Raw genomic sequence first — 14370 nt, 5'->3', positions numbered from 1 at the left:
ATTTAAAAAAAAAAAAAAAAAAAAACTCGCCTGATTTTTTAAAATAAATATAGAAAAGAAAAGGCTTTAACTCTGAACTAAAAATTATATGAGTATAAATGTATTTTTTTTTAAAAGAAAATTAAAATCAATAAAAATAAATAAAAGGAAAAAAAAATCCTTATAGTGTGTGTGGAACACATCTTATTGATGTGGACATAATTGTGATTAGTAAAGATTAATGGGTGATTAGTGAATTGTGTTGATAATTCAGCTTATCCAAAATAATTATAGGTTTATCTATCCAGATATTTCTCCTTCTCTGTAGTCGCATTTTCTCACCAGTTAAAGAACGATCGGCTCTGTGGTGTAAACATCTTCGTTCGCTCTTACAGAAAAACCAGAACAGAAAATGGTATTTTCTGTATTGGATTTCGTTTAATTCTTGAATTAGCTGTCGACTGTGTATTTCCATGGCTCTTCTCGCTCGTGCACCGGAATTTTCCATCGTCTCGAAGATTATCAGCCAGCCCAATCCTAGAAATGTTAAAGGCTTCAGAGTTTCATCGAATTTTGGGTCGATCGGCGCTAAGGCTATGATTAAGGTTTGTTCGGAAGTGAAAGGTTCTGAAATTGGTGTTTCGAAATGGGATCAGTATGTAAAGCTGCACGGACAGTTTGCAACTCCATTGAAAGGGGACTCCAAGATGAGTAAAGAGGAGGAAGAAAAGCAGAATTATTATGTGAATATGGGGTATGCTATACGAACCCTGAGGGAAGAGTTTCCGGAGCTTTTCTACAGGGAGCTTAGCTTTGATATATACAGGTATTTAATGTCTGTCCTTATGTTTTATTGATTGTTGTGAAGATTTCTTTTTTGTATATCTTGTATGATCGATGTATCAGGATGGAAGAGAGCCTAGAACTGTGGTGCGATAATTTGTATGTTGTAATTGTTGGTAGTTGTAGGTTTGTGAGAAGACAAAGGGGAAAAAGTCATCGTGAGATCCCACATCGGTTGGGGAGGAGAATAAAGCATCCTTTACTAGGGTGTAGAAACCTCTCCCTAGCAAATGCTTTTTAAAACCTTGAGAGGAAGCCCAAAAGGAAAAGTCCAAAGAGGACAATATTTGTTAGCAGTGGTTTTGTGTTTTGGGTTGTTACAGTGAGAGTGAGAGATGATCAGTTTTCTCCATTTTTGCATCACTTCACAAACCTTCCAATTCTTAGTGAAAGGTTGATTGTGTGGTGGTGGAGGATGACATGGGAATTGAGGAAGAGATTACTTCCTTTTTCTCCAAGTTGCATACTCCTTATCCGCTTCCTAGACATTTTCTTGGAAGATCTTGACTGGTGTCCTATCCTGGTTAGGGAAAATGAGGAGTTGAAGCCCTTTTACCTTGGAGGAGATTCTTAAGGTGGTCTTTGGCTTTGATAGGAATAAGTTTCCTTGACTGGATGCGCTCACTATCGACTTCTTTTAGGATAATTGGAATTGTGCCAAGGAGGATTTGGGGAAAGTTTTTGCATAACTTTTTGAGAGGGGTATTATCTGTGAGATCTCACATCGGTTGGAGAGGAGAATGAAACATTCTTTATAAGGGCGTGGAAACCTCTCCTTAGCAAACGCGTTTTAAAAACCTTGAGGGGAAGCTCAAAAGGGAAAGTCTAAAGAAGACAATATCTGTTAGTGGTGGGCTTGGGCTTGGGCTGTTACATTAATGATGCAAGTATGAGTGAGACTTACATGTGCCAAATTCCTAAGAAAGACAACAATGACAAATCACAATATGAAGCATTTTGGGCCCATTAGTTTGATCACAAGTTTCTATAGGATTATTGCTAAGGTATTGGCAGTCCGGTTGAGGAAAGTTTTTCCTAGGACTATTTTGAATACTTAGGGGCCTCTATGGCTAGGAGGAAAATTTTGGACCAAGTGTTGTTAGCTAATGAGGCCATTGAGGACTATGGGCAAAGTAAGAAGGTAGGGATGATTTTCAAAATAAATTTTGAAAAAGCTTATGACCATGTAGACTGGAATTTTTAGACAGGGTCTTGGAGAAGAAGGGGCTTGGTGTTAAGTGGAGATCTTGGATGTGGAACTGTATCAGGTTGGCATTGTGGGAGTTGGTGAGGCTTAATAGCTCATGTTGGAGTTAGTCGCTAGGCCTTTTTTATATTATATTTGTAACTATGATCTTGGTTTGATTTTGTTGAATTGGAGTCCTTATGTGTAGTTTCTGAGATGTTCTTTTATGGTGCTTGTTTCTTTTATGGCCTGTATTTTCTTTAATTTTTCTCACAGCGCAACTTCTTACCAAAAAGAAATAAGAGAAACAAAATAGGATCAAAGGAAAGGTGTGAAGAGTGGAAAGGAAAACTTAGAGATGGGTTTATATCAGATCAATTTTAATTTTAAAGGTTAAGTGGAAGCACGGTTGGTATTTGATAAAATGTCTCATCCAGATGTGGTTTCTTGGAGCATTATGATTGATGAGTTGGTAAAAATCCATGTTGTGAAGTCTTCAGACTTCTGGAGAGTTAGAAACAGAAGGAACATTTCTGTCTTAGATCTGCAAAGAAGAACCCTTCCACAATGTGATGGCAATGGTGTAATGACAACGATGAGAGGAGAGATGTGGTGGCAGATGGTAAGGAGAGCGGTGAGCGACAACAACAAGCTTTGACCGAGGAAAGGAAGAAAATAGACAGGCGAAGAGGGAAGAAGAGAGAGAAGAGACTACCTCATAAAAAAGTTGGAGCAACCCCTATTTTTCCTCTTAAATATAAGACCGTTATTACATGCATGTCATGACATTTCAAACTAACTCAAGCAAAACTTCTTTTTGAAAACTTGGGAGCCTCTAAAAAAATATTTCAAATGTTTTACTTTGCAATTGATACTCCAAGGCTAGCGTGGTGTTCTCAGTCCAATGGTCGGTCCAGAAAGATGTGCTTCCTCCATCACTCACTCTATAGCGAATTCGGTTGGTGATAAGGTTTTGATGTTTTTTTTATGTACTTCCATGACCCTTTGCAAAAGATGGGTCGATTTGGACATGATGTAGGAGTATGTTTGGCCTTTATAAGTTTTCTCCACAAGGCATTGTCTTCATGATAATATCTCCATATCCATTTGGCGAGGAGAGCTTTGTTCTTCTCTTTTATTGAAAACAGTACTAGTTCTCCCTTATCTACTAGGAGGTTTATGATATTTAATCAGACAAGGTGTGACAAATAGTTTATGAATAATCTTTCTATATCTGTAGACACTTTTTGTGGCATTTTTAATAGAGATATGTAATAAGTGGGGAGGCTGGACAGTGTGTCTTGTATTAGGGTGAGCATTTCACATTTGGAAGTATAAGATGATGACCATGTTGATAACCTTCTTTCTATTTTTTCAATAATTTTCAATAATGGTCTTTCAGAAGGAGAAAGATTTGTAGTTCCCATTGAAGGGTAATCTTAGGTACATATTATGTCGGCAAAATATTGATGCCCATAATCTTTATTTTTTGGAGATTGCTTGCTGTTGGTCAATTGGGCTCCCGTGATCTTTAGAAATTATTGATGCCCATAATCTTTAAAAATTTCTGAGGTAAAACCATTTGGTCTTGGAGTTTTTTCGAAGCCTAGGAACTACATTGCTGTCCTACCTTTTCTTCGGTGAAAGGATCCTCAAAGGAGGCTGCTTGCTGTTGGTCAATTGGGCTCCCGTCAATATTGTTTGGAAATTCGATAAAGGGCATCGTCATTTGCATATAAGGATGTGTAAAGTTCTATTACAATTGCATCTTCGTTTACCAACTTCTGCCTTGTGTTGATAGAATTTTCATGATGGTACTCTTTCATTTCTTTGAAGCCATGTTATGATAGAAAATTTTGGAGTTTATGTTGCCCTTTTCTAGCCATCATTTTTTACATTTTTGTCTCCAAGATTGCTCTTCCTTTGCTGCCAACAAGATGAGTTTTAAACTAATGTGATAGAGCCCTCCATCTGATCAAGGAGAGCAATTTCAGTAAGCAGTTTGTTTATTTTCGTGGAAATACAACAAAAAACCTTCTTGTTTCATTTCTTCAAGACTTATTTTAACCTTTTAAGTTTGATGAAACTATGCTCCGCCCATCCACGGAAGGGTGTGTTCTTCCACCAGTATTCTACTATTGGCAAAAGTTCAACGTGGTTATATCACATATTCTCAAGGCAGAATAGAGAAGGGCCATTCATTGTAGTCCATAGAAAGTACAATGGGATAATGATCATATGTAGGTTTATTCAGTCTTTAAACACTAGTGTTACTAAATTTTCTGAGGGGACCTTTTTTAGCTGAAATTTGTCGATTAGTGTCAAGGTGGGTGAGATCTGCTGTTTGATCAGGTATAGAGACCATTACTTAAGAGAAGGTCAATGAGTTCAACTTCTATTATCAAGTTATTGAAGTGTCTCATGCCTCTGGTAACTTTTCCGCTAGATTTTTCGTGTGTCCCCTGAGAGATATTGAAGTCACCAGCCAAAAGCTAGTTTTTTGTGCAAAGGCTATATAGGTCTTGTAACTCCGGCCAGAAGAGAGGTCTTTCTTGATATCTATAAGGGCTATAGATCCCCGTTATCCAAAAATCGTAACTGTTACCCAATATAATATGTGTGGTTTGGGTGTAAATACCTTTGTTGACTTCGGAGAAGATCAAAGTTGGGTTATTCCACATTATTAAGATCCCCCGATGTTTCTGAGGCATTAAAAAGTGTCCAACCAATATGTCTAGCACTCCAAAGGGATTTAACTATCGATCGATCAACAAAATTCAATTTTGTTTCTGGAAGAATGACCCTAATGAGATTGTACTTGAGGAGGAAGGTCTTGTTGAGGGCTCTCTTTTGCCAATCTCCTAAGTTTTTGACCTTTCAAGAGATAATAATAATAAAAGATAGTGGTCACCCAATTGTGACTGGTTGGATTTCTCATAATTGATGCTCGAAAAGGGGCCAACAATCTCCCTAGTTAGTTTACTATGTTTCATGACTATAGTGGGCTTGTTTTTCCGAGATGGAATAGTCGTGATACACGTGGTGTTCTGTTTGCCATGGTGCGAGGACTTGAATGGGCTATTGCTGATGTGAGTTTAGCCAATATTGGGGCGATTTCTTTTGTCTTGTTTTATTCTTCTTTCTGGAAAAAAAGTGTCAAGCTCTATATTCACAAGGATAATCACTGATAGAGAGACAGAGAGATTGGGCATACTCGCAGTAGGTGATGAGGAGATGTGGAGAAGGGGAGATGACTAGATGCATATTTGTCATCGGATTCTTGGTGAGAGTCAACCGTGGAGAATTTTGTTCCTGGAACGAGGATTTTTTTTGGTTCTTTATGATGATGGCATGTTTTTCTAGTGATACTGTCCCAACTTGTAGATCAAGGATAAAAAGTGGTATAGTAGATGAGATTGTGGAGGTTAGCGAAAAGTAGGGTGGGGGATTGGTGACCTTTGGTTTATGTGGGGGAGGTGGACTTTTATATGCGGCGGTGGGTTGGTCGAATGGGATAGCTATGGGTCCATGAAGGGGAGGGTGCAAGAAATGGGTTTGGTTGAGGGGTTTAGCTATTTTTGTAGGAGTGGGCCTAGAAAGTTGGGGGCGATCCATGGTGGGTGGGGGTTGTATTAACCTTTTTAGGGCTATGGGATATGACCTGGTGATGTGTAAATCTAAGATTGTTGAGTAATACTGTACTTGAGAAGTCCCTTTTGGTGATGTGCCTTTGTGGTTTGACCAAGGGTATGGTCCAAGAATGCCTCCTGAAGTTTCTACGATAACTTCACTATCCTTGATGGTGCAAAATCCTTTTATTGTTGCTTCGGTTCCATGGAAACTGACTATTGCATCAACAAACAAATCTCCATGGAAGCAAGGGTCAAGACCATAAGGGGAATCTTTGATGATGGTAAAGAGACTTCCTCTCTCTGAGTTTTTCTTGATTTGGATGGTGGCTTGTATCAACTCCACACGCCATGAAGTCTTTTTGGCAATCTCAACAAAGCTTCCATAGGCATCTCCTATGTGTGTCAAAGTTTTAATATCCCAACGATTGAGTGGAAGTGTAACAACCCAAGTTCTCCGCTAGTAGATATTGTCCCCTTTAGGCTTTCCCTTTCGGGCTTCCCTTCAAGGTTTTTAAAACGCGTCTGCTAGGGAGAGGTTTTCACACCCTTATAAGCAATGATTTGTTCCCCTCTCCAATCGATATGGGATCTCACAGGAAGGGTGTCTTGTGAAGGGGCCAATTTACTTTTGCCAAGTTGAGTTGTCGAGCATTCCTTTACACTATCATGAGATACTAATAAAATGAATTTTCCCTCTAAGAAGGAATCTGGCTGATTTAGGGATGAATGAGCTCTTGGGATAAGTTCTCCTTATCTGAAGAAGGAAAACGTCTCCTCCAATTTGAATAAGGTGAAGCCCCTTCTCATTTGAGTGAAGGGTCTGTACCTTCTTTATATCAGAGGTTATCTCCAAGGTGTTATATTTTTTTTTAACAAGAAACAAAACTTGTCATCGATGAAATGAAAAGAGACTAATGCTCTTTGTGGTTTCCATGTTGATTCTACGACTAGATCGAGAGACTATAATTTGATGGGGGATTTAGTATATTAGTGAGGGGAATAGTGGTAATGAGTTAGGGGTGTCTTTGTTATTTTTTGTTTTGGATCTTCCAATTCCAAATCATTCCCGAGGGAGGTTCAATACCTCATTCAAGAACTATTTTTGATCAAATTCGTAGGAATCAATAGAAAAGGTAAATCCCTTATGATACACTAGATCCGGCTCGGTTATTGATAGAGTGAATAGATCTACCATCTCTTGAAATCTCTCTCCTGATTCAAAATCGTCGTTTAACATGTATTCCCTCCTCTTCTGGTCATGGAATAAATGAAATAAATAAATAAATGGATTTTTGTTCCAGAATGAAGTCTTATTGAAACTATCCATACCTAGTTTATCCTTTGGAACCATATCACATCTCGGATCTGATGAAATAGGATGAATTGAGATGGTATTATCTTGATTATATTAACTATTTCTTTATTTTTCAATCCCCTAGAAGGGGCAAAAGAAACATCTTATTGAATAAGGGGTGTTAGGGACCACAGATAATGTGGATCATTTTAGTGGAGTGTCTATTATGGGACTTGGGGGAGAGATAACCCTCTCAAATGCCTATGGCTATATTGTAATTAACTTTTGGCATTGTGATATATTAGCATATTGTGTTTTTATGTGCTTGGATACCCAACAACCTCACTCTGAGATCATAAAATTCAATAACAAATGGATAGTTCTTGTGGCAGGTGAGTGTTTGAGGGTAATGGCTTTTAGCTTCGATAACTCGATTATTTTGTAATTAGTCTTTAAATCTCTTTTTACTAGACTACAACCCCTTCCTTTTGTGGGCTTGGTTTTTTGTATGCCCACATATTCTTTCACTATGTTTTGATATGATTAAGACCACTACTCAAAATTCTTATTGGGAGCTGAGCCACAAGGGTGTCTAAACACCCATCCATGACAAGATTCCAAAAAATGGCTACCTTCATGATTGATTTTGCTGGCTGGAGTGTCCTACCATTTGCAAGAAAGATTTAGAATTTCAGGACCACCTTTTCTCAACTGGCCCTTTGCTGGAAACTGCTGGAATTTGTTACTTTGCACGTTTATTTGCCACATTGCCCTTCCTAATGACACAATCACCTTCTTCCTTTTATAGTGGTGGGGCATCCGTTGAAGAAAGACAAGAACAGCCTTTGGCTTCACTTTGTTAGAACTTTTTCTTTTCCCCTTCTTTTCTTTTTGGACCTTTGGCTTAGAAGGACGAATCTTTGTCGACATAGAATTGCCTTTTCATACTCATTTCAACCACTAGAGTACTGTTCTGTAATAGCCCAAATCCACCGCTAGCAGATATTGTCTTCTTTGGGCTTTCTCTCAAGGTTTTTAAAACGCGTCTGCTAGAGAGAGGTTACCATACCCATATAAAGAATACTTCCTTCTCCTCCCCAACCAACGTGGGATCTCACAATTACCGACCAATTGGAAGAACTTTTTTGTAATCTCGCTTGGCTTCCTTTGCTTTCCTCCCCCCTCTTTTCTATTCTCCCAATTTTTGTAATAGATGGATGACGTGACTTTAAATATGTGAGTATTGACATATCGTATAGCGTGAGACAAATATTAGGTGAACTGGAATGATTACTTTTTTAAAGTTCAAGAACTAAATAGACCACTAGAAATGATTTGAATGGGATATGGTTTGACATTTGACCACGTAGCAACGATTTGATGCTGCTGTTTATGCACTTGGAATTTCAACTCTTTGAAGTAATAAGTTCTTTTCAAATAGCATTTACTGTATTCAATCTTATCTTTATCTTATCTTATCTTGTAATATTCTGATTTTCCTCTTTTGTTCCGACTTCCATGCGAAGAGATGACATTGTATTCAAAGATCCTCTCAACACTTTCACTGGCATTGACAACTACAAGTCAATCTTATGGGCACTACGATTCCATGGAAAGATCTTTTTCAGGGCTTTGTGGGTCGATGTTATAGGCATATGGCAGCCGATGGAGAGCGTCATCATGGTTCGATGGACCGTTCATGGCATCCCACGAGTTCCATGGGAGAGTCGTGGTCGATTTGATGGGACCTCCGAGTATAAGCTTGACAAGGAAGGTAAAATCTACGAGCACCGAGTCGATAATATTGTTCTCAATTCACCACCTCCCAAGTTTCGGGTTCTGACTGTGGAAGAGTTGGTCCAAGCCATTGGCTGTTCATCTACTCCTAAACCCACTTATTTTGAAACGTCATCTTCTTCTTCAGCTTCAAACGAAACATAGCTCAGTCAAGTGATGGAAAAAGTTTTGGAATATGGCTTGGTTAATTGTCTGTTAATATGTTGGGATGATACTGTTTTATAGCATAAGGTGGTACAAAAATTTAGTGCTGTGTTTGTGTGTATAATCAGGCTGTAATTACTGTTTTACCCATGTTTTCATCTTATGAGCCTTTTTGTACAAACATTGTAAGTGATATATACTGTGAATTTGAAGGCCAATTTTGTGCATTGTGTATTGATTGATGGGTATGTCTGATGCACCGTAGTTAACTCCTATAATGTATAAACATTTTTGAAATTTTTTTGTACAATTAAATTTAAACACTATTTGCCTCTCGAATTCATGCATGAAATAGTTTAAAGTGATTGGATAGGGGTATATGTAGGTTGGTTGGGTCGGATTGAAATATTATTTAGACCCCGTCTAATGGTTGAGTAAACAATTTTTATTGAATAATTTTCCCAAATCAACTCAACTATTTTTAAGTTCATTTATATACTATTAAAAAAGATGAAAATAAATAAAATAAAATGTTTTTTTTCAAATCTTTTTTAATAAAAATAAAATGTTAATTTGTACCATATTTATTTATTTATTTTTAATATAATTAAAATTTTCAACTCAATTTCAATTATATTTTGAAAAATTACTTTAAAAATTGTATATATATATATATATATATATATATATATATATATATATATATATATATTTATTTATTTATATATAGTAAGTAAATATATATTTTAAATATAACCTACCCAGTTTAGTTTTAAATAAGTATAATAATTTTACTGAGTCTAAATATTTTAATAATAAAAATATTTAAATATTTTAAAATATATATTGAGATATTCTAAAATATAAATGAATAAAAATAAATATTTTGATATTGTAGTGATAAATCTAGAATATCATAAGGTTGGCATGTATTCCCTCAACGCTTCGTTTGGTAGGGAAAGGTTTTCATACGGTGTTTCGTTTTTCTTCCAACCAATGTGGGATATCCCAAACAAATAAACTTGCCCGAGACACTCACATCACAACACTCACCCTCAGTGTGACACAAGGTAGCTTGATTAGGCCATAGGGCTCATGGGTGTTAGAGAATTGGCACCATACCGTCCCCTAATGTACATTTTGAGTATTTTTTATCTGATAGGTGTAGACATGATAAACAGACATACGAAGTCGTGGAGCGTCCAAATAATGTTCGATTAATACCAAATTTGGAAGCTTTCCTATTTCATATGGATGAACTTTTGACTCCATAACTGCATGACCAAATTTCGTTCAAACCCCAACTTTCGAACAAGCCTATCTTTTGACACTTTTGTCTACTTGTTATCCCTATCTTGCTTATATCTCATCTCTCACTCCAATGCCCACTCTACGTGATGTATTGGATAATACACTGTTCTCTTTGGTTACATTATGACACTCGTCTATCTTAGCCATTGTGTAGCTAGATGAATTCCACTTGAGAGTCGTCGTTTTACTTGTCGCAATGTGAGAATCACAATCTACCCTCTTCATTTTATTGGTGTGACAATAAGCACCACGACAACACAATTTTTTCTTCTTTTACCAACATTGTTAACCTTTTTTTTATGAATAATAATAATAATAATAATAAACTTGTTAATTGATGGTTGATTTTGGACGACAAAGACATAAATAAAAATAAATAAATAGAGATTCAAAATCATGTTTGTCTGATTCTTCAATTAAATTTGACATTTTTTATTGAATTTTCTAATACCATAAGTATTAAGTTGACCATTTTTAACTTATTAGATTTTTTAAAAACACACATTTGAATATTTATATGTATGATAATTATGCTGTTATGCCACCCATACCCTCTTAATTAAACCACTAATTAATATAATCAAAATTAAAAATCAACCATATATTAAAAAAGTGAGGATTAAAAAAATATTACCAAATATGTCATAAATTAATTATAAATATTAAACTAATTATCTGTAAAATATTTAAAAATGAAAATATTACCGACTTTATAAAGTCCAATATCAATATGAATTCGTTATCATATACCTAACAACTCAAGTCGTTCAAATCTATTGCTAACTGTTGGATGATGAAAGTCTCACATCGGCTAATTTAGAGAATGATCATGAGTTTATAAGTGAGGAATAGTAACTCCATTGATATGAGGCCTTTTGGGAAGCCCAAAGCAAAGCCATGAGAGCTTATCCTCAAAGTGGACAATATCATACCATTGTGGAGAGTCGTGTTCGTCTAACATGGTATCAGAGCCATGCCCAATTGGATTTAGATTTTTTTAAAAAACATATTATAAAATTAAAATCAAACGTGAAAGGTTGAAAAAGTTAGAACTTCGATTAGACTAAGTATTGAGTTGATGTGACTTTTGAGACACCCGTATTCCAAAGTGACCCCGGTTAACTCATAATGTTTTAGACCGTTTCTCATCATGGGTCAATTGTGATCGTGTTGACTCAAATAAACTAATATAAATTGATGACATAAGATAATAATGGTCACCATTAGAGCTGTTGTTTGTGCAACAAGAACTCAAAAATTAAGTGTGTTTATCATCAAATCTTTTGTGAAGTGATTCGAATCTCAAACAAGTTTTTTTGAGGCGATTTCTTATAGTTTTTAGATTCTTAAATATTTAGATCTAAAAATTTTATTCTTTAATAAAATTGTTTGATCAAATTCTCAACTCTTGTCCGATGACGTGGGCCCCACGTGAAGCAAGTAGGGCATTTTCTAATGATACCCAAAAAAAACCTTGTATTGACAAAAATTAAATTAAATTAAATTAAAGAATTAAGGAAAACAAAGGGTCCTAAAGGTGCGTTCTCATACATGATAGATCCAGCTGGTTCTTTGACGAGGAAGCAAATGTGCCTTCCATGTTCTACCTCATCATAGAATATTATTATTATTATTATTTTATGTTTTATGTTTTGTGCCCTTTATTTTTGTTTATTGCCTATTGGCCCCATTTCAAAAGGCACGTGCGTCCCACCATCCATCCACCACCTCCTCCTGCCTCTTCCTATCTCCCATTCATTTCGAATCTTATCAAAAGTTTTATTTGGCGGGTTGTTCTTCTTGATTGCATCATGACAAGATTGAAGCAACTTGAGCATCGCCTCTTCCTATCATACATGTGGGGTCACAACCTACATTCTCTCAGTAAGGTTGTGACACCATGCACCATGTTTTTCTAGTATAATGCCATGTTTTCCTCATCTATATGGGATGTCACGTAGTATGCTTAACAGGACGTTCACCCAGTTTTTATACTCACACCATGTTTTCTATGTTTTCAGATAACTTGGAACAAGTGAGAGATGGGAGCTGACTCTAGAGAAGGCACCATAGACAAGCCACTACTGCCTCAAAAAATGTTTTGTTCTTTTAAAAGAGTAGTCTAAAGACACGTAGGAGTAGTTACCAAGTTGACTAAGTACCATGAGCCATGAACCTAAGCCAATAATGAATGTCAAGTCCCTCGTCGTTCAAATAGAGTATTGTACCTTATCACCTATCAAAAGCACAATTTAAAAGCCTGCAAATATTTTGCTTATTGATTTTTTGTACTACACCAGGAGCAGGTCACGGATAGAAGCAGACTCTAAAAGGCGTAATGTTCCTTATCTCGCTTATCTCAAAATTAATTAAAAAATAAATTTATTTTTGAAAAAAAAAAAAGTTTTCAACTATGCTTTTCAAATATCCCATTTAGTCCTTATCTTACTTACCTTAAAAAAAAAAAGAAATACACTTTATCTTTTAACACTTTAATTTCCTATTAAACAAAATTTAAAATTATACTTTTAGGCCAATTTAATAACTATTAATTTTTAATTTTTAATTTTTTAAAATTGTATTTTATACAAAATCTCTTAAGAAAAATTTATTTGTTGATCAAATAAAATAAAACAGATTTTTAAAAAGTAATTTTTATAGGTATACTTTTGATAACTATTTAATTTTTTTAGATTTAAATTTTTTTATTTAATATATACAAAAATTTTGATTCAATGGTAGTTTAGTTTTTAAAACTTATATATATATATATATATTTTTTTTTTTACTTTCTTAAATAAACTTTAAATATATTTGTTTCTAAGTTTTTAAGTTCCAATAATATCAGTAAGTTTTAATTTTAAAAAATATTCCTAATTTATATTACATTTAAAAAAATACTCATAATTAATATTACATTTTAAAAGTTTTGGAAATAATTTTCGATATATTAAAAATATTTTTTAAAAAAAGTTTTAATTATAAAAGTAAATAATATTAGTGCTACTCCTCTATTTTTTATTGATATTTTTTAAATATAATATTAATTGTAAATATATTTTTTCAACGGTAAATATAGTAATAATAAAAAAATTTTAAAATTTAGTATTATTAGTAAATATAGCAGTAATGAAGCTTTTTAAAATAGAGTGGTTTAAATATATATTTTTAACTTAAAGCATTATTGATAAATATAAAAGTATTTTTGAAACATTCTAATAGTATTTATTGACATTTAAAATTAATAATATTTTGTAGATTTTTTTTAACTTTTAAAGATATTTTTTTGGACAAAATATTAAATATTAAATATTAAATTTAGGAGTATATTTATTAATTTAAACCAAGGAAAAAAAAAAAGACAAGAAAAAATAATCGACAGTCAAAAAACCAACAGCTGGGAGCGACTGGTGACACAATTGCACTTTTGAAAGCAGCAGACTAGCGATTGTGCGGCATTCACTTTCCAACGACAAGTGAGCTAAGCCAATTTATTCTTGCGTCGCCTATGGCTAAGCGACATATGATCGAGCCTCTAGCCTCGGTTTTAAAAGAAGGTTTTAGAAAACGAGGGTAGAGAGACATTTTTGAAAGAGCCGTTATATAAGCAAGCAAGAGAGAGATAACAACGGCTTAGCATATATAACCTTGGATAAAGAGAAGTTGACAACTAGTCATATCCCTATAGTACATTATGAGAGGCGTCATATGCCCTAAAATTACAAAAGTAAAAACAAAATGAAAACAAGGGTTTGGCTTGCCATGGCAAGCCGCCATGGACAACAAGCCCTGGAAGACCGTGACAACTGACACCTCCTCCAAAAATATCTCTCGAAATATTAATTTTTTAAGAAATAAAAATATCATCCCACCCAAATATTAAAAAAAGAAAAAAAAAATAGTAATCCTGTGCACTCTCGTCCACATTAACGTTCTCCGTTCTCTCATGTCAGCCGTCCATTTTTGAATCTTATTCCCTTACAACTGACGCGGTCGTATCTTCACCACTCACCCGTCACTACGCATGACACCACACGTTTCGCAAAAAATCATTGTTTTAACCGACTTTATTATCAATTCCCTTTTTTAATTCCTTAAATTAAAAATTTTAATTATTTATTAATATTTCATCAATTTAGGGAATTTCCTAATCCCTCTCATTTATATTTAAAACACGCATTACT

The 14370-nt window shown here is 34.8% G+C and overlaps 1 protein-coding gene across 1 annotated transcript; it reads left to right on the top strand.

Annotated features, from left to right (window-relative positions):
- Window positions 1–277: 277 nt before the first annotated feature.
- LOC111494371 lies at window positions 278–9100 on the top strand. Its single transcript, XM_023144300.1, has 2 exons — window positions 278–805; window positions 8461–9100. The coding sequence occupies exons 1-2, from the start codon at window positions 453–455 to the stop codon at window positions 8873–8875; spliced, it is 768 nt and encodes a 255-aa protein (XP_023000068.1). The 5' UTR covers window positions 278–452; the 3' UTR covers window positions 8876–9100.
- Window positions 9101–14370: the final 5270 nt, after the last annotated feature.

Source organism: Cucurbita maxima, unplaced genomic scaffold, assembly GCF_002738345.1.
Source record: "Cucurbita maxima cultivar Rimu unplaced genomic scaffold, Cmax_1.0 Cma_Scf00020, whole genome shotgun sequence".
Lineage (NCBI taxonomy): Eukaryota > Viridiplantae > Streptophyta > Magnoliopsida > Cucurbitales > Cucurbitaceae > Cucurbita > Cucurbita maxima.
This window is presented reverse-complemented; position numbering and strand designations above follow the sequence as displayed.